The sequence below is a fragment of the Schistocerca gregaria genome, chromosome 4, assembly GCF_023897955.1.
Source record: "Schistocerca gregaria isolate iqSchGreg1 chromosome 4, iqSchGreg1.2, whole genome shotgun sequence".
In the NCBI taxonomy this organism is placed as follows: Eukaryota; Metazoa; Arthropoda; class Insecta; order Orthoptera; family Acrididae; genus Schistocerca; species Schistocerca gregaria.
The window spans coordinates 592,956,363-592,977,753 of NC_064923.1; the positions used below are offsets into that span (position 1 = coordinate 592,956,363).

At 40.7% G+C, this 21,391-nt stretch overlaps 1 protein-coding gene across 1 annotated transcript in view; it reads right to left on the bottom strand.

The window, feature by feature from the left end:
- Nucleotides 1–9,869: 9,869 nt before the first annotated feature.
- The window catches only part of LOC126366002 (outer dense fiber protein 3-like protein 2), a 58,771-nt gene continuing 47,249 nt past the window's right edge, over nt 9,870–21,391 (bottom strand). The window contains exon 4 of the mRNA XM_050008831.1: nt 9,870–10,261. Within this exon, the coding sequence (XP_049864788.1) occupies nt 10,000–10,261 (262 nt within the window). The 3' untranslated portion in view covers nt 9,870–9,999. The remainder of the gene's footprint in view (nt 10,262–21,391) is intronic.

The following is a 21,391-nucleotide window of genomic DNA, read 5'->3' on the forward strand; positions in this document are numbered from 1 at the left end:
ACCGAAAGTGATTGAATCAAAGAATAATATAAAACGTGATGAAATATTACGAGAAAAGCGTAAGTCAGATTCCAATACCTCTATTAAAAACCTAGTAATTGCATTCATGGGAATAGTTCCTGTTAGCTTCATGAAAAGGACAGACTACAGATTAGTATTTCCGATGTGGAAAATTAAGTTTAAAAAATGGACACTGGCGATTCCCTAAACTATAAGATATTACTGAGTTCATGGTAACCTGACAAAACATTATAACTTCAGCGATCACGCAGATTTTGAAGACAACATTTCAACTGGACTTCTTGTCATTATATACGTCGACGGTTTATACTAAAGTTAAAGGTGCACTTTATATGGTTCAAATGGCTCTAAGCGCTATGGGACTCAACATCTAAAGTCATCAGTCCCCTAGACTTAGAACTACTTAAACCTAACTAACCTAAGGACATCACACACATCCATGCCCGAGGCAGGATTCGAACCTGCGACCGTAGCAGCAGCGTGGTTCCAGACTGAAGCGCCTAGAACAGCTCGGTCACAGCGGCCGGCTGCACTTTGTAAGTTGTGTGTTTTTCCTGATATGTGTCACGCCTGGCAGACGTCATGGGGCATTCATGAATAGTCCATTCACCAATTTCAAAAAGTTTCACGAATCTGCAAGAAATGCATATGAATTCCGAATAGCATTAGGTTCAGTTAAAAAGTCGTTAAAAATTCAAATGCTGTTTCTGACCATGTATTGCAGTTTAGAGCAGTCAGGTGAAGAGACACTGCGAAAACATTCTGAAAGTGCCCCTAAAAATGCCACTAATATTTCTCATAAACTCAGAATGATTTAGATTCCGAAACATCAGTTTTATGTTTGCATTATTCTACATGTTGTGTGTAAGTGGGGACACAATATAGCTTCCACATAAATCGATTTGAAAACAGATTTGGAAACGTGGTAGTGGTTCAAAAGGGCAAAATGTGGGAAATGTTATCGAACCGAAAATGTTAATAACAGGAAAACAATTAATTGAGAGAATAGGACTTGGAGCAGCACTACCAGAAAATAATCCAAATAGCGGGAAAACATATCATCTGCGAATGTGTAAACAGATTTCACTATCATTATACTGTTATTGCAGCACACGTGGTCTAGAGACTCATCCCCGGTTCGCGCGTCGAGCGAGTAGCTTTTGCCCGTTCCCGCCTATGCCACAGTGCCGAAAGAACTTCCTTGTTTCTCTTCGGTCTCAAAAATAGTTCAAATGGCTCTGAGCACTATTGGACTTAACTTCTGAGGTCATCAATCCTCTAGAACTTAGAACTACTTAAACCTAACTAACCTAAGGCCATTACACACATCCATGCCCGAGGCAGGATTCGAACCTGCGACCGTAGCGGTCGCGAGGTTCCAGACTGTAGCGCCTAGAATCGCTCGGCCACTCTGGTCGGCTCTTCGGTCTCGTGTGAGTCCTTGTGTGTGTCGTATCATTGTCTCTCAGCCTGTCGTGTTTGTGACTCAATTTTGAGGTGGCGTTTTCTTCCGCCATGATGTCGTCCATGGCTCCCAGGAACATTCCACGTACAGGTACCGTCAGTTTCACTGGGCATGTGAAGCCAGGTCCGTTATAAATTCATGATTGGCCTTTAGACTCTATCAAGGTAACTTCAGAACAAGTGCGCACGGCTTACTTCGATTCTGAATCGTATTTGTTTATTACAATTTGTATACACGCTTCAGTTTGACAGGCTCCTTTTGCGGCACGGACAAGAACTCCCTTTCACTCATTGCGATAATTCTAATAGTATGGTTATTCTGGTAAATGCGGAGATGGACTATACAAATGTCAGGATGTTTAACCTTCCACCCAAAGTTGATGACGGTTTGCTCAAGACCATCCTGCTTCCGTTTCGGGACAAACAGAATACAGCCCCGGATCTACAATATTACCGATCCGGGGCAAAAACTTGATATTGGCGCCCCCCCCCCCCCTCCTCCACGAGAGTATGAGATATCATAGAATGTCAAAAATGTTTAAGAAATTGATTTTTCAGAAACATATTCATATTGTAGCACACGTCTTTCTCAAGAGTTTTTTGATATGTAAAACTTATTATTCGAGGAAATGTAAGACGTTATTCGGTCTTAAGTGTGCCAAAGTGCGGCGGTGGTGGTGGTGGTGGTTAGTGTTTAACGTCCCGTCGACAACGAGGTCATTAGAGACGGAGCGCAAGCTCGGGTTAGGGAAGGATTGGGAAGGAAATCGGCCGTGCCCTTTCAAAGGAACCAACCCGGCATTTGCCTGAAACGATTTAGGGAAACCACGGAAAACCTAAATCAGGATGGCCGGAGACGGAATTGAACCGTCGTCCTCCCGAATACGAGTCCAATGTGCTAACCACTGGGCCACCTCGCTCGGTCCAAAGTGCGGTGGCACGCCTCTTCACACAGCGTTCTTCTATCGCACGTCACTGTGTTTCGCTCTGTGGAATTCAAATCAATATATTTTGTAATGGAACCCATCAAACCTATATTCATGAGAGTATGTTGTTGTTGTTGTGGTCTTCAGTCCTGAGACTGGTTGGATGCAGCTCTCCGTGCTACTCTATCCTGTGCAAGCTTCTTCATCTCCCAGTACCTACTGCAACCTACATCCTTCTGAATCTGCTTAGTGTATTCATCTCTTGGTCTCCCTCTACGATTTTTACCCTCCACACTGCCCTCCAATACTAAATTGGTGATCCCTTGATGCCTCAGAACATGTCCTACCAACCGATCCCTTCTTCTCGTCAAGTTGTGCCACAAACTTCTCTTCTCCCCAACCCTATTCAGTACTTCCTCATTAGTTATGTGATCTACTCATCTAATCTTCAGCATTCTTCTGTAGCACCACATTTCGAAAGATTCTATTCTCTTCTTGTCCAAACTATTTATCGTCCATGATTCACTTCCATACATGGCTACACTCCATACAAATACTTTCAGAAATGACTTCCTGACACTTAAATCTATACTCGATGTTAACAAATTTCTCTTCTTCAGAAAAGCTTTCCTTGTCATTGCCAGTCTACATTTGATATCCTCTTTACTTCGACCATCATCAGTTATTTTGCTCCCCAAATAGCAAAACTCCTTTACTACTTTAAGTGTCTCATTTCCTAATCTAATTCCCTCAGCATCACCCGACTTAATTCGACTACATTCCATTATCATCGTTTTGCTTTTGTTGATGTTCGTCTTATATCCTCCTTTCAAGACACTATCCAGTCCGTTCAACTGCTCTTCCAAGTCCTTTGCTCTCTCTGACAGAATTACAATGTCATCGGCGAACCTCAAAGCTTTTATTTCTTTTCCATGGATTTTAATACCTACTCCGAATTTTTCTTTTGTTTCCTTTACTGCTTGCTCAATATATAGATTGAATAACATCGGGGAGAGGCTACAACCCTGTCTCACTTCTTTACCAACCACTACTTCCCTTTCATGCCCCTCGACTCTTATGACTGCCATCTGGTTTCTGTACAAAATGTAAATAGCCTTTCGCTCCCTGAATTTTACCCCTCCCACCTTTAGAATTTGAAAGAGAGTATTCCAGTCAACATTGTCAAAAGCTTTCTCTAAGTCTACAAGTGCTAGAAACGTAGGTTTGCCTTTTCTTAAACTTTCTTCTAAGATAAGTCGTAAGGTAAGTATGTGGAAATCAAAATATCCTGTGGTGCCTTTCCTGCTCACAGTCGGCCAGTTTGATATCTTATCCCCTTTAAAAATGGTTCAAATGCCTCTGAGCACTACGGGAGTTAACTTCTGAGGTCATCAGTCCCCTAGAACTTAGGACTACTTAAACTTAACTAACCTAAGAACATCACATACCTCCATGCCGGAGGCAGGATTCGAACCTGCGACTGTAACAGTCGCGCGGCTCCAGACTGTAGCTCCTAGAACCGCTCAACTACGTTGGCCGGCCAAAAATCTGAATCTATCCTAACAATCAGCACAACACAGGCCTTTAAAAAATCCCGTAATTAATACTAAGTGTGATTATTACTGACCGGTAGAGTAAAAACTCTTCAGAAAACTTGCAGTCTTTATTGCCTATTAGCTAATCACTTCCTCTTTTGTGTGACATAAAATTAAATATAGGAAACATAAAACCAATAAATGCAAGAGACAGGTCTTTGCTCAATCCTTAGGTCCCAGCATTTTTTTCTCTTTAATCTTGCTACAGCTTTACACAGCGTGCTTTCTTTTCTGCGACAGAATCTATTACCTCACCAAAGTTCGTCTAACGTTTTACTACATGAAATGTCTAATACTGAAAAAGTTGTTCATACGAATAGTTCCCAACACTAGTGTGGTTTCTCGATTTGATTACCTCCATTTCGTCACTGCCAGCTAGATAAAACGAAATTGCAGCAGTTGTAGCACATACCAAATAAACGAGATTGTTTTGGTACAAATTGTCATTTTTATGTACCTCATTTACATAAATAACATGACGGAACATAATACACGAAGTGCTAATACCAAATGACTATTAGGTCTACTATAAGCAAAATGTTAGAAGATACACTCCTGGAAATTGAAATAAGAACACCGTGAATTCATTGTCCCAGGAAGGGGAAACTTTATTGACACATTCCTGGGGTCAGATACATCACATGATCACACTGACAGAACCAAAGGCACATAGACACAGGCAACAGAGCATGCACAATGTCGGCACTAGTACAGTGTATATCCACCTTTCGCAGCAATGCAGGCTGCTATTCTCCCATGGAGACGATCGTAGAGATGCTGGATGTAGTCCTGTGGAACGGCTTGCCATGCCATTTCCACCTGGCGCCTCAGTTGGACCAGCGTTCGTGCTGGACGTGCAGACCGCGCGAGACGACGCTTCATCCAGTCCCAAACATGCTCAATGGGGGACAGATCCGGAGATCTTGCTGGCCAGGGTAGTTGACTTACACCTTCTAGAGCACGTTGGGTGGCACAGGATACATGCGGACGTGCATTGTCCTGTTGGAACAGCAAGTTCCCTTGCCGGTCTAGGAATGGTAGAACTATGGGTTCGATGACGGTTTGAATGAACCGTGCACTGTTCAGTGTCCCCTCGACGATCACCAGAGGTGTACGGCCAGTGTAGGAGATCGCTCCCCACACCATGATGCCGGGTGTTGGCCCTGTGTGCCTCGGTCGTATGCAGTCCTGATTGTGGCGCTCACCTGCACGGCGCCAAACACGCATATGACCATCTTTGGCACCAAGACAGAAGCGACTCTCATCGCTGAAAACGACACGTCTCCATTCGTCCCTCCATTCACGCCTGTCGCGACACCACTGGAGGCGGGCTGCACGATGTTGGGGCGTGAGCGGAAGACGGCCTAACGGTGTGCGGGACCGTAGCCCAGCTCGGTTGCGAATGGTCCTCGCCGATACCCCAGGAGCAACAGTGTCCCTAATTTGCTGGGAAGTGGCGGTGCGGTCCCCTACGGCACTGCGTAGGATCCTACGGTCTTGGCTTGCATCCTACCGTCGCTGCGGTCCGGTCCCAGGTCGACGGGCACGTGCACCTTCCGCCGACCACTGGCGACAACATCGATGTACTGTGGAGACCTCATGCCCCACGTGTTGAGCAATTCGGCGGTACGTCCACCCGGCCTCCCGCATGCCCAATATACGCCCTCGCTCAAAGTCCGTCAACTGCACATACGGTTCACGTCCACGCTGTCGCGGCATGCTACCAGTGTTAAAGACTGCGATGGAGCTCCGTATGCCACGGCAAAGTGGCTGACACTGACGGCGGCGGTGCACAGATGCTGCGCAGCTAGCGCCATTTGACGGCCAACACCGCGGTTCCTGGTGTGTCCGCTGTGCCGTGCATGTGATCATTGCTTGTACAGCCCTCTCGCAATGTCCGGAGCAAGTATGGTGGGTCTGACACACCGGTGTCAATGTGTTCTTTTTTCCATTTCCAGGAGTGTAGTTTCACATTTCATTCACATGCTCCAGTTTCTCTAATATGACATCGAAAAGTAGTATAATGAAAGTTTATATAAATTTGGAATTGTCTTATTCTTCCATATAATGTCTCCGTTTCTACCCCTATCTCGTTCGAGTAAACAATCTCGTCGTCACTAATTCTGTATCCCGCCATTGTCAAAAATTTTTCACCGGTTAATTTCACTAACCCTGCCAGAATCACAGTTTCAGTTACCCCGCGTTTATTCTCCGGTTAGGCGTTATTAGGTGTTCGTACAACGCGTTTTCCGCGCTAGAACTTAAAGCGACTGCTAACTGGGGACTGTGTAAGTGGTAGGGCAACAAACTGGCAAAAATGTTCTGTGAAAATTTCATTTACGTGGAGACATCGAGAATGTATAATCTTTCTTACCTGTTATTCTTGTTAGTTGTTTATTTCCATTCTGGTAGTCTGAATCTATGGATTTCGCTAATACTTATAACAATGCTGATCATTCGCACATCCAATCAACCACATAAACAAACATCGATTGACATCCATGTGCCTGCGGGAATTCGGCTCAGCTAATAGGCCTACTGCCCTGTCCCCTTTTATGTGCAGGAAAGTGGTCTGCTCATTGCTTACAAGTTTAATGCGGTGTTCGATCCACGGTTAAAGTAGTAAAACAGAATGTCCCCTCCTATTTGCAGTTGTGTTGATACTGGGTACATATAATTTACATAGAACACATAGGGACCTGTTTTATATATAATGAGAGTGGACACCTCCGCACACGTCACGTCTAAAAACCCACTTATGAACATTTTAAAAGGCTAACATTAGTGGACCTCGTTCCTGAAGTGATAACCATTTTGTCTAACCAAGTTTGTGATGGGCAATGTGAGCCACTGATTGATGGCTGTTAAGCTGGTATAGGCACTTCACCACTGTAGCTTCCACATAGCTGTCATCTCTACTTCCAAACAAGCACGGATGGATCCAAGATGGTAATGGGTCACATGATTTGTCTTCCTTTCTCCACTGGACTGAAGATTTTGTTGGAGTAGGCCTCTCCCCTCACCACCTCCAGACTGAATCAGTGTGGTGGATTAATGAGGAAGGTACAGTGTCTGACTGGCCCGGGTGTGGGTTTTTAGGCAGTTTCCCACTCCCACTAGATGAATACTGGTCTGGTTCCCATTTTCTGTCTCAGATACCCACTACACAAACATTTGGAACACATTCTCATACATGCACACAAAATTGACTCTATACGCAGACAGATTGGGTGCACTGCTTCTTCTGCTCTGGGAGAGTTTATAGGGCACTGATGATTTTAGCTGTTTGGTTCACACTTACTTAGAATCAGTATAAAACCAGAGGACCAATGAGAATGACTACAAAAACGTGAAAATATCTGGTTTTTTTGCATCTGCTTGTAAACTCACCTGTCTGTGTTTGTCATCTGTCACAGGTATTACTATTCTGTTCAAAAGATACAACTGTTGATACAAAGGAAATAGCCACATCATCTCAATAATAACATTAGAATGGAGACAAACTAGTAGTATTCCCATTGTCTATGGCTCCACTTGTCGTACGCATCTCTTGTCCCATCAGTTATAGAACCAACTGAGAAATATTTTTTCAAAACTTGATAAATGCAATAAATAAATTTTTGAGGAAACATATTTTTTTAATATCATACCAAAATACACTTTACATAAAGGAGATAATTTAACGTTTGTATAGTACTTGTAAGCATGGTTCCTGCGATGTGTGTGTGAGGCTTTTCTAAAATTTTCATTGTTCATTTCAGAATGGGGGGGGGGGGGGGGGGCAAAGTTTCACCAGAAGTTGATATATGCAAAGATGTAAATCGATTTTTTACACCGAGCGAGGTGGCGCAGTGGTTAGCACACTGGACTCGCATTCGGGAGGACGACAGTTCAATCCCGTCTCCAGCCGTCCTGATTTAGGTTTTCCGTGATTTCCCTAAATCGTTTCAGGCAAATGCCTTCCTTTGAAAGGGCACGGCCGATTTCCTTCCCAATCCTTCCCTAACCCGAGCTTGCGCTCCGTCTCTAATGACCTCGTTGTCGACGGGACGTTAAACACTAATCACCACCACCACCACCACCGATTTTTTCCTTACTTAATTATTTTCAACATTAAGAAAGCTGTTTTATTGTTCATTTTGCATATGAATACAATAATGTACAGGGTGGCACATGTAAACCCAGCCTGAGTTCTACGTTGTTCATGGTCACTCCCAAATAGTTGAACCCTCATGAATGTATGTATGATGCCATCCATGGCACCTTTATAGCACACTGGTATGTCGACGATGTTCTACACCCCATTTCGTTGCTCTTCATGGCAAATCATCCTGGGCTTACATTTCAGCAAGATAATACCTGCCCACACATTGTGAGGCTTTCTACTGCTTGGCTTTGTGCTTGCCAAACTCTACCCTGTCCAGCAAGGTTGCTGGATCTCTCCCCAACTGAGAACATTTGAAGTATTATGGGCAGGGCCCTACATTCATCTTGGGATTTTGATGGTCTAATACACAAACTGGACATAACTTGGCACAGTATCCCTCAGGAGTACATCTAACACCTCTTTCAATCGATGCCTAGCTGAATGCCTGCATGAGGGCCAGAGGTTTGTGAAGTTCTTTCTACTGAATAAACCACCCATTTTTTCTGGCTTTGTAATCATTTATTTGTCTCTACATGTACATCACTCCTATTACATCTACCAATTTCTGTCCCATTTGGGTAATTTCTATGCGGTAAAACACCCCCCTTAGAGGATATTATTGTATGACACAAGTTTCAGGTTATAAGCCCACTACACAGTAAACATCTTACCCAAAGATGGCAACCTAGCAAAGATAAACACATAAACTTCTTAATGTTTTGATTCTTGACTTTAAACTGTAAAGGTTTTCTCTGTTGTTTATTTCGAAATAGTTACATTTGTGTTCTACAAGATTCATTAGGACAGCATTTACAATAACTATGAGTATAGCTCTACTTCATTGTCTGTTATTTATAGTTATTGTAAATGCTGTCCTAATGAATGCTGCAGAATTCTGTGTAGAATGTAACTGTCAAAATTGTCAACATAAATAACCTTTGTAGTTTAAGTCAGGGACTGAAGACTTTAGAAATTGACATTTTTATCTTTGCTTGGTTGCCATCTTTGAGTGTGTTCTACAAAATGGGGTTATAAACTTAGTTCATACAATAATAATAAAGTTTGTGATACAAGGCTAAATAAGTGTTTTTTTTAGTTAGTACAATATAAAATGTTTCACCAAACACCCAATGTTGAACCAATTAAAATAAAGTTAGTAAGTTTCAGTAATGAAGCTGTGATTGCTACTTTATCACAATACTGCTGATAACAGTAATTGGGGGGTATTGGGCAAATATTCCCCAAACAGTTCAAGTTGATGCTGGGTAAGAAATGTGTCATTTGGGGAAACTTTGTAAATGTGGAGTGAGTAACTACCTTCTTTGTTCCTCCAACAACTACATCTGCTGCAGTATCTCTGCTTCATCCAGATTTTTCCACTCTACGTAAACATCTCTGTTGACCCTCACCATTCTTCTGTTTTTGTCTTCAATGTTGTATCTCCATTTTGTTCTAGTGTTTCCTGTTTTCCACAATGCTCCCATTCCAGAGGCTAGGCACTCTCCTGGACTCTCCCGTTCTTTCCTTTCTCACTTTAAATGGTCACTCATACTTGTTAATTTGTAATTTAAGAAATCAGTAATGATAAATAATGTGAGCCCATCAATTGTAAATTTACAGACTTGTAAATCTTCTTTTGTGTGCCTATCCACCATTTGGTATTTTATATTTTAAGTATAAACTGTGCTTATTGTTACTATTATTTAAAATTTAAAATTTCTTTCATGATTATTTATTCAAAAAATTCTTTAAAAAACAAAAGACATTATTTAGACAACACAATAAAAGACATTAGACAATACACACACATTTCACACACTCACATCAACAATTGCATAAACCACTGTTAAACATCATTTGGCAAAATTATGGGAGTTGTATATGGCGAATGTTTAATGCCAAAAGAAAACCTAGGAGGATTTGTTTGCACTCTGTACATAGGGTTATATGCAAGAGGACCTGGAATTTTACTTTTATCTCCAGGTGGATAGTTTCTACCAATTAGGGTGTACTGCGGGTATTTTTTCTTGAAGATATTTAAACTTACAGGAGTATATGCACATGGTCCTGGCATACGATCTCTTTTCAGCTCTATTGGCTTTCCAGTCCTGTTGTATTAAAGGAAAAATATATTAAATACCACAAACACGCCAAACAAATGTCATGAAATTATCTAGATGTATAGCTTGCTCTCATCTACAGTTGCAAGAAACACATAATTTATATGTTCAAAAGTGTATCAAAATCACTAAGGGATAAACATAGAAATACTAGGATATCATATGTTTCATTTAACAAAAGGAAGAATGAGAAGTAGTAAATATATATTGCTTTTACAAATATTCTTTGAATTAAACACGATAAATTACAGGATACACCAAAAATATTGCTTAGTATTATAACATATAAATTATAATTAGCAACATATGAATGTACACAGGAAATGTGAATGGATCACCAAAAGGCTCAACTGAAAAAGATGATTAGTTGTATACAGTATGAAAAGAGTAAAAAAAGAAAGAATACGTTGAAAATTATTTTATGAGAGCAGAGTACAAGTAAGTAGATTACATGTTCTGTAATTTCAGGGAAATGGACAATAATCAACAAATGACTGTATTCTCAAATAAAAACTCTCTTTATTTATCTGGTTACTTTTTGTTCAAGAAAGTTAGTTTCAAATTAACTATGATATACTGAACTGCAAAACAAGAGACAAAAATTTGAATAGATATTTTTGTTCCTATACAAGCCACAGAGTGAAGTGCTTTGGGTTGGTGTAAGTGTTTTCGGTGAGTAATCCAGAAGAAAAATACTGGAAAGCGTTAACTACAGAAATATATTTAGAGTTTTCAAATATATATTTATACATTATATTATACATTATATATATTAGTATATATTATTTCACTTGACTTGTCTTTTTATTGCTAGTACACTACTTGTACAAATGCAATCAACAGAACCAGATATAAATAAAATGTACTAGCAGTATGGGAAGCAATTTTCATTCTTAATAAGCATTTATCTTGTACTGTATAATAATCATACTTACTAAAAAGATCTGAGCCATCTGGATCCTCCTCTCCACCATCTGCTTTTTTGAACTGCACAAATAGGAGTTATCCTTACAACAGATTCTCTATCCCCAAAACCATCCCAGTCTCAACCCTTGGTAGCCTACTGTCCCCACACCTTCCACCCAAATGTTTCTACCTCTTCCATCCTGTCACTTCCTCACAACTCACCTCCACTCATCTCGATCCTCTCCTCTACCATCAGCTTTTCTGAACTGCACAAATGGGAGTTATCCCTACAACAGATTTGCTATTCCTGAAACCATCCCAGTCTCAACCCATGGTAACCAACTGACCCCCCATGTTCCATCCAAATGTTTCTATCTCCTCTATCCTGTCAGGCCCTCACAATTCACTTCCCCTCATCCTCATTGTGCCCTGCACTCTACCACTGGGACCCACTGATCTTTTCTCCTTCTCTGCTCTTTTCCTTTCTGGTCCCTGTTTCTTCCCACCTCTCCCTCCCCCAGAGCCTCCCGATGCTGCACCTGTCAGCACTGTCCTCCTACCTCTAGTCCCTGCTTGCTTTGCTTTCCCCACCCATGCCCTGCTATCCCTCCCACTTCTCTGCCCTGCTCCAGATTGTTGCTCTCATTCAACGCGTTTCTGTTGCAGTCTGACTGGATGTAGTGGTCGTGTGTGTGTGTGTGTGTGTGTGTGTGTGTGTGGGTGGGTGGGTGGGTGGGTGGGTGGGTGGGTGGGTGAGGTGTGCTTGCTTGTGTGATTGTGTGTGTGGTTTTTTCCCCATATCTGAAGAAGGTTTTGGCCAAAAGCTTATATGCAACAGTGTTTTCATCATACCTATCTGCAACTCATCATGTCATTTTTACAGTAAGCAGCAATATTTCATTTCCATATTGTTGATATTCCAACCTGGACTTTCCAGTGCTTAATATGTACTAAAAATAATTTTTAATGAAACAGTGGAGGCCTCATTTTGATTGGCCTGAGATGTTAGAGTTGTTGGGTATGTATGCATGAGGTGTGCTTGCTTGTGTGAGTCTCTGAGTGGTGTGTGTGTTTGTGTTTCTCTTTTATTGATGCAGGCTGCGACCAAAAAAAAAATCAATTATGAATTGAAAAGCTGGTTGACATTGATCAGTTTATTGTTGTTATCAGAAAAATGTAAAAATGATAATATTTGTCTGAACCAGTTGTGGGACATCATTTTTTGAAATATCGGTGTATCTATCAATGGATTTGTTGACCAATAATTGTCAATCCTTGTTTTTTTACAATTCCCATAAGGACAGCAAGCCCAAATCATTTTCAATGTTTGGGTCCCATAACGTCGACAAATTTGGCATACTTCTATCCAGTTTTCTTCTATTACAATTTTGACTGTGGTAATTGTTAGTTTCATTGCTAATATATGCAAATAGATCATTCCCAATATATAATTCGACAATATCCTTGAAGTTCTGTGTATCTTTGGGAAATATGTTTGAACCTAGAGGCCCTTCAAATTTGTTATTGGTCTTCAGTAAATCAAAGTCTGACCACTGTGCACTGTCTTCTTCATCTGATTCATCTGAATCAGTTGGCAACCATAGAGTTTGCCGAATTCTTCTTGGACATATTTCACTATCTTCAGACAATTCTGCTTCACTTCCATTTTTTCGATGTCCAATGTCTTCTTCCCAATTGGCCAAGTCATCCTGAATGACAGACAAGACATCTGCTCATTCATCATAAATATTATAAAAAAAAACTTTTTGACAGGTAACTTATTGTTACCTAATCAAAGCACCAACAGAGTGCAAAACATACTAAAGTGCTGTCGTTGGCCACTGTGTGATACTACGCTGACAACACCACTGTGGTGTCACCGACCACTGAGCAATACCATGCACTTGACACAACTGTGGTGTCACTGGCTGCTGACCACTATTTTTGTGCACGACACCACTGTGGCAGAGTGTTAATTGTGCCTGTCTGCAACGTGATACATCTTCCTTAAGGTAAGTGGCAATCTGTCTTTTCAAGTATTGTTAATTTTTAATGAAGAAGTATTCAAAACAAATGCCTGTATTACACTGTATGATGCAGGTTGTTGGTGTATGACATTCAACATCCCCCAAGGAATTTTAAACATGTCATTTTTTTTCTGGGACAGAGATCATCTGTGATAGGATCTAACAAGTTCCTCAGTTTCTTATAGGCAAATGGAACACATATCTGATGTAATGTCTGTTAAATATTCTTTCTGATTCTTGAATAATTATGTCCAAAGTATGGCAAGAAGACTGTAATAGTTGAGATCACTACTTTGCATAATGTTGTTTGGTACAAACTCATTTTGATTGGAATGCAAAATGAGTTTGTTTCCTCAAATAGTCATTCTGCATGAAACGTATTCTCATATGTTGAAGCAGCAGCTGTCTGTCAGGATAAGTAATGAGTTGTGCTATCTGAATCATAGTGCACAATAAACATACATGCTATGCATGCTGATGACAATTTGCTGCCTGCAGATATGCATATGCACCAGTGTGTTTGGACTTTTGGTAGACATTATTTTCCGGCATTCCATTTATCTTCATTGGTACCAAAATGTCTGGAAAGTATAATGGGCACTTTTATTCCACCTCCATCACTGATTATTTAGACACAGGGAATGTAGGTGCTCAAGAAATGTAGGTAATATTTTTACTCCATGAGGCCACACCACGAATGGGTCACCTACGTGCTGCCAAAATGCTTTTAAGATCGCCAGCTGTAGAAATGTCTCTTCAGGATTCCAAGACTAGTAGGCTACATTGGAAGACAGAAGGTTCTCAGCAGAAACCCCACCTACTTGTTTAAAGCACCAGTCATTGTATACAAAATATGTTAAAATAAATGTTATAAGATGAACACCAACAAAAGTACAAGACATGTCCATAAAGAAAGTTTCCCATTCACACCACAGCTAGCAAATCATATGTTGCACATTATGACTGAATATACACAACAGAGCAATTATGTGGCATGACACATGTTTTAACAGAAGTTCCCAAGGTCTCACAGTAGGTCTGTAGAAGTGATTGAAAATGGAGGTTCATATTCCAGCTCCCACACTGAGAAATGTGGTTGGTAATAAAAGTTTTTGAATGCACAGAACATAGCACCAATTGATATTCATTATAAGTTAGCAGGTCTATGGACCTAATGTCATAAGCAAGCAGATGGTGCATTGCTGGTGCAGAGATTTTGCAGCGGGTTGCCAAAATGTTTATGATAAGCAGTGCAGCAGCAGACCAGTCATGATTACAGGTGACCTTTTCAAGCTTTGTGAGAATGCATTATGGAGAATTGTTGCTTCACAGTCATGGTACTCAGTAGTGAGTTCCCACAGAAGTGCAACTTCTTGTTGCATGAAATTCTCTTGTAGCACCTGTTGTTCCAGAACGCCAGGTGGGTGACAAAGCAACTGGCTCCAGAGCACAGATCAAAGTGCATGGACCTGCTTTCAGTTTTCTGCAGCAGGAACATAGTGCCAGAAATTAGTTTCTGCACTAGATCATGACAGGTGGTGAGGCATGGGTTGCACACAATATGCATGGAAATGAAGCAGCAATCAGTGTATTGGCACCATAGCCCAGCAAGAGAAAATTCAGTCAGACTGTGCAAACATGTAAACTGTTGTGTTAAATGTTCTAGGACAGATGAGGAGTGCTCCTCATCAAAATCCTGACCAGAGGTGAGGCAGTGAATGTTGAATGTTCCATCAAAACAATGCAGAAATTGCTATAGGCCACTTAGAACAAGTGGAATGGGATGCTTGTCATGTTGCATTAGAACACTCAACCACACATAACTTAATGGACAACAGAGCTCCTACAAATGTTTAGGTGGGAGGTGTCAGATTATCCACTCTACAGCCCAGATTTTGCTCCAGTGATTTCTGTCCTTTCCGGAACCTCAAGAACATCCTGTCCAGTTGGAAGCAGAGTTTTCATACTGACAGTGAGGCATATATGGTTGTCACATAGAGATTCCAATCCCAGGCAGCAGAATTCTATGAGATAGGGATACAAAAGTGATCCCATTGTATGACAAATGTCTGAATTATGGCGGGAAATATGTTGAAAAATAGTTCAACACTTCCTGTATCTCTTCCAATCAATTGTTACACTAAATTGTGTTTTGTTTCTCTCCATGACCCCAGGAAAACTTACCTCTGGATATGCTTAATAAAACAAGAGTAACAGAATGGTGATGCTGAGGGAATTAGATTAGGAAATTAGACACTAAAAGTAGTAGGTGAGTTTTGCTGTTTGAGCAGTGAAATAACTGGTGGTTGTTGATGTAGAGATGATATAAAATGCATATTGGCAATAGCAAGGAAAGCATTTCTGAAAAGAGGACTTCATTAACATTTAATATTAGTTTAAGTGTTAAGAAGTCTTTTCTGAAGGAATCTGTGTGGACTGTAGTCTTGTACAGAAATGGACTGTGAACAACAAACAGTCCAGACAAAAAGACAGTAGAAGCTTTTGAAATATAGTGCAAAACAATAATGCTGAAGATTATATATGCTGACCAAATAACTGATGAGAAGGTACTGAATTAGACTGAGGAAAAAAGAAAGCAAAACTTCACTAAAAGAAGAAATCTCTTGATAAGACACATTCTGAGGCAACAGGTAATTGGAAAAATGGAAATGCCATGTGGTTAGGGCCTCCCGTCGGGTAGACAGGTCGCCTAGTGCAAGCCTTTTGAATTGACGCCACTTCGGTGACTTGCGTGTCGATGGCGATGAAATGACGATAATAACGACAACACAACACCCAGTACCTGATCAGATAAAATCTCCGACCCAGCTGGGATTTGAACCCGGACCGTTAGGCATAACACATTCCATCACACTGAGCACTCAGCTACTAGGGACGGACAACAAGGAATTGTTTGTTTGGTAATGAAGTGAATTTTTATCTGTGTGTGTGTGTGTGTGTGTGTGTGTGTGTGTGTGTGTGTGTGTGTGTGAGCACACGCGCGTGTTCGCACATGTGCATGGAAGGGTGGGAACTGTAAGGGAGACCCAGTCATCAATACAGCAAGCAGAGTTAAATGGTTGTAGGTTGCACTTTTTATTAAGAGAAGAAGAAGCTTCCACAGGATACACTAGCATGGAGAGTTTCATCAAAGATCATTTGTGTGATTAGTTGTAATGATGTGGAGTGAGTCATTTTACATTCACATTATACATCAATAGGCAAATATGCTTACAGGCTGGTCATTTATATTTTTTATGCACTTGTGAGAATGTTAGTAATTCCCAACTACCATCTTTTGAACATTACAGAAGTAGAATTTTTTTTACAGAAAAGAAGAAATTGTCAAGGACAAAATTTTTCAGTTTGTTTTTAAATTTAACTTTGCTTTTATGGCTCAAATGGCTCTGATCACTATGGGACTCAACTGCTATGGTCATCCGTCCCCTAGAACTTAGAACTACTTAAACCTAACTAACCTAAGGACATCACACACAGCCATGCCCGAGGCAGGATTCGAACCTGCGACCGTAACAGTCTCACGGTTCCGGACTGCGCGCCTAGAACCGCGAGACCACCGCGGCCGGCTTTGCTTTTATGTCAGACATTTTATATTATTTCGTATGTGATCAAAAATTTTGGTGAAAGCATTGTGCACCCCCTTCTGTGCTAAAGACAATCTTACTGTGGTGTAATGAATGTGATTTTTCCTTCTGTATTGTATTTATGTACATCATTGTTCCTTTTTAACTGCAGTGGGTTATTTACAGCAAACTTCTTGAGGGAATAAATACACTGTGAGGTAGCAGACAAAATTCCTAACTCCTTAAATAGATGTCTACAATGTGACTGTGGTTGACCACCACATATTATTCTTACATTATGGTTTTGAGTAATGAACACTTTCTTTCTTAAAGATGGGTTACCACAGAACATTATTTCGTATTCCATTATTGAATGAAAATACACACATATTGTCAATGTATTACCTCTATATTTGCAAAATTGAATATTTATGTCTTTTTGTAATTCAAAATGAGAGTATTCACAGAAAACCATTCAATAATATCTTTAAGAACATTTTCCAAGTCTTCTGTTGCTGTGTGTATGATATGAAATGACTGTACGGCATAGATGGCTGGAAGTCATTACCTGGGGAAGTTCAGCTGGCCGAGTTGCCAGTCCTTTCAGCTGATGCCACATTGGGCTACTTGTGTGTCGACAATGGTAAAATGGTGATGATAACAACACAACACATAGCCCTAAATAGAGAAAGTCTCTGAGCCAGCCAAGAATAAGGATTCCATACACCTCATAAATAGCTCAAAATTTCCTGGTGGGAGTTATAACTAAAAGTGAACTAGTTTTCAGTATTAATTCACAAACACATACTTCTGTATGCTGATAACTGCAAAAGCTACTTGTTTCAAAGCTTTTGATTTATGTTCTCTCTTAATATACATAGCAACTCCTCCTTTTCCCATCTTACTTCTACACAATTCGGGTGCCACAGTATAATCTTTTACATTTAACTTCTGTAATCCTATGGTTATGTGGTGCTCACATAGCCACAAGATGTCTTCCTTTTCACAACTCTCTAAGCTTTCCAAACACACAAGAAATTCTTCCACATTATTATTTGATCCTCTAATATACAGACGAATTAATATAACCTTATATTTCTGTGCATTACTGAGAATTTTGTGGGGCTCTTCTGTTGTTTTAGCTTCTTTCACAACAGGCCTGGCTGATTAGTAGTTTGAACCAGGAAAGGACCCCCCTGATACCACTAACCACAGAGATCTTCCTTTGTGTGACAGTGGCCACCTGTACGTTTTGCGCAAGAACATCATCCCCCCTTATTCATGTGTAGGCCATGTCTAGTATATCCCCATCTCCCAATTGTAAAACAAAAGGCACTGCACTCATATGGAACTTCATTTCAGTCAGTATCAGCCTGCTCAACTTTGTATTTACCTTTCTCATACCAATGTTAACCTAGGGCTGGTCACGGCACTGTAGGACCTCCACAAAACTCTCACTGGTGCATGAAGTTGCTTCTCCTATACCATTCAGGTCATCTCCAATGTTGAAGCTTCTTTCTTCAGCAAGGTTGCTTCCTGCTTCATCTACTATGATCATCTGATTCTCACCTGGATATAGCTAGCACTTGGCTTCACACTTGTGGCTTGGTACCTTGTTTGTAATTTGTCCTGTACTATCTGGCCTATACCCTTCTCATGGCTACTACCTAGCAACACCCTTTTCCCCCTAATCCCTTCTGTTACCGGCCTACACTTAGTTTCTATGTTAGAGGCCTGTTACACCATACTGTTACCTGCAGCTCAATGAATCCTCATTCTTCTACTTCAGATAACAAGTCAAATTTATAAGACTCTGTAAACTCAAATTTAATTAAGAAGTTGAATATCGGTTCCCCTTTCATCCAATACTTGTTACCTTTACATAGTTCCCATGGACTTTTCCCTTCCTCGAACTATTTAGTTCACATTTCACTTCATATAAGTTTAGCTTAAAGGGCACAAATCTTTGCTTCCTGTTCAGCAATTCTGGCCATCTTGTCCTGTTTGAACAGCCTACAGTTTCATGGGAGAGCCTCATTGAGTCACCCAGTGGAATTCCAATCCACAATCTATACATATCATTCCCTGTCTGACCACCCTACAGCAACATCTACACTTATGAAGCATTGCAACACAGACTGTTGCTGTTGTTGTTGTGGTCTTCAGTCCTGAGACTGGTTTGATGCAGCTCTCCATGCTACTCTATCCTGTGCAAGCTTCTTCATCTCCCAGTACCTACTGCAACCTACATTCTTCTGAATGTGCTTAGTGTAGTGATCTCTAGGTCTCCCTCTACGATTTTTACCGTCCACTCTGCCCTCCAATACAAAATTGGTGATCCCTTGACACCTCAGAACATGTCCTACCAACCGATCCCTTCTTCTCGTCAAGTTTTGCCACAAACATCTCTTCTCCCCAATCCTATTCAATACTTCCTCATTAGTTATGTGATCTACCCATCAAATCTTCAGCATTCTTCTGTAGCACCACATTTCGAAAGCTTCTATTCTCTTCTTGTCCAAACTATTTATCCTCCATGATTCACTTCCATACATGGCTACACTCCATACAAATACTTTCAGAAATGACTCCCTGACACTTAAATCTATAATCGATGTTAACAAATTTCTTATCTTCAGAAACGCTTTCCTTCCCATTGCCAGTCTACATTTTATATCCTCTCTACTTCGACTAGCATCAGTTGTTTTGTTCCCCAAATAGCAAAACTCCTTTACTACTTTAAGTGTCTCACTTCCTAATTTAATTCCCTATAATTCCCTCAGCATCACCCGACTTAATTCGACTACATTCCATTATCCTCGTTTTGCTTTTGTTGATGATCATCTTATATCTTCCTTTCAAGGCTCTATCCATTCCGTTCAACTGCTCTTCCAAGTCCTTTGCTGCCTCTGACAGAATTACGATGTCATCGGCGAACCTAAAAGATTTTATTTTTTCTCCATGGGCTTTAATACCTACTCCGATTTTTTCTTTTGTTTCCTTCACTGCTTGCTCAATATACAGATTGAATAAAACCGGGGAGAGACTACAGCCCTGTCTCACTCCCTTCCCAACCACTGCTTCCCTTTCATGTCCTTCGACTCTTATAACTGCCATCTGGTTTCTGTACAAATTGTAAATAGCCTTTCACTCCCTGTATTTTACCCCTGCCACCTTCAGAATTTGAAAGAGAGTATTCCAGTCAACATTGTCAAAAGCTTTCTCTAAGTCTACAAATGCTAGAAATGTAGGTTTGTCCTTCCTTAATCTAGCTTCCAAGATAAGTCGTAGGGTCAGTATTGCCGCACGTGTTCCAGTATTTCTACAGAATCCAAATTGATCTTCCCCGAGGTCAGCTTCTACTAGTTTTTCCATTCGTCTGTAAAGAATTCGCGTTAGTATTTTGCAGCTGTGAATTATTAAACTGATAGTTCAGTAATTTTCACATCTGTCAGCACCTGCTTTCTTTGGGATTGGAATTATTATATTCTTCATGAAGTCTGAGGGTATTTCGCCTGTCTCATACATCCTGCTCACCAGGAGGTAGAGTTTTGTCAGGACTGGCTCTCCCAAGGCCGTCAGTAGTTCCAATGGAATGTTGTCTACTCTGGGAGCCTTATTTTGACTCAGGTCTTTCAGTGCTCTGTCAAACTCTTCACGCAGTATCGTATCTCCCATTTCATCTTCATCTACATCCTCTTCCACTTCCATAATATTGTCCTCAAGTACATCGCCCTTACATAGACCCTCTATGTACTTCTTCCACCTTTCTGCTTTCCCTTCTTTGCTTAGCACTGGGTTTCCATCTGAGCACTTGATATTCATACAAGTGGTCCTCTTTTCTCCAAAGGTCTCTTTAATTTTCCTGTAGGCAGTATCTATCTAATCCCTAGTGAGATAAGCCTCTACATCCTTACGTTTGTCCTCTAGCCATCCCTGCTTAGCCATTTTGCACTTCCTGTCGATCTCATTTTTGAGACGTTTGTATTCCTTTTTGCCTGCTTCATTTACTGCATTTTTACATTTTCTCGTTTCATCAGTTAAATTTAATATTTCCTCTGTTACCCAAGGATTTCTACTATCCCTCGTCTTTTTACCTACTTGATCCTCTGCTGCCTTCACTACTTCATCCCTCAAAGCTACCCATTCTTCTTCTATTGTATTTGTTTCCCCCAGTCCTGTCAATTGCTCCCTTATGCTCTCCTTGAAACTCCGTACAACCTCTGGTTGTTTTAGTTTAGCCAGGTCCCATCTCCTTAAATTCCCACCTTTTTGCATTTTGTTCAGTTTTAATCTACAGTTCATAAGCAATAGATTGTGGTCAGAGTCCACATCTGCCCCTGGAAATGTCTTACAATTTAAAACCTGGTTCCTAAATCTCTGTCGTACCATTATATAATCTATCTGAAACCTGTCAGTATCTCCAGGCTTCTTCCATGTATAAAGCCTTCTTTTATGATTCTTGAACCAAGTGTTACCTATGATTAAGTTGTGCTCTGTGCAAAATTCTACCAGGCGGCTTCCTCTCTCATTTCTTTGCCCCAGTCCATATTCACCTACTATGTTTCCTTCTCTCCCTTTTCCTACTACCGAATTCCAGT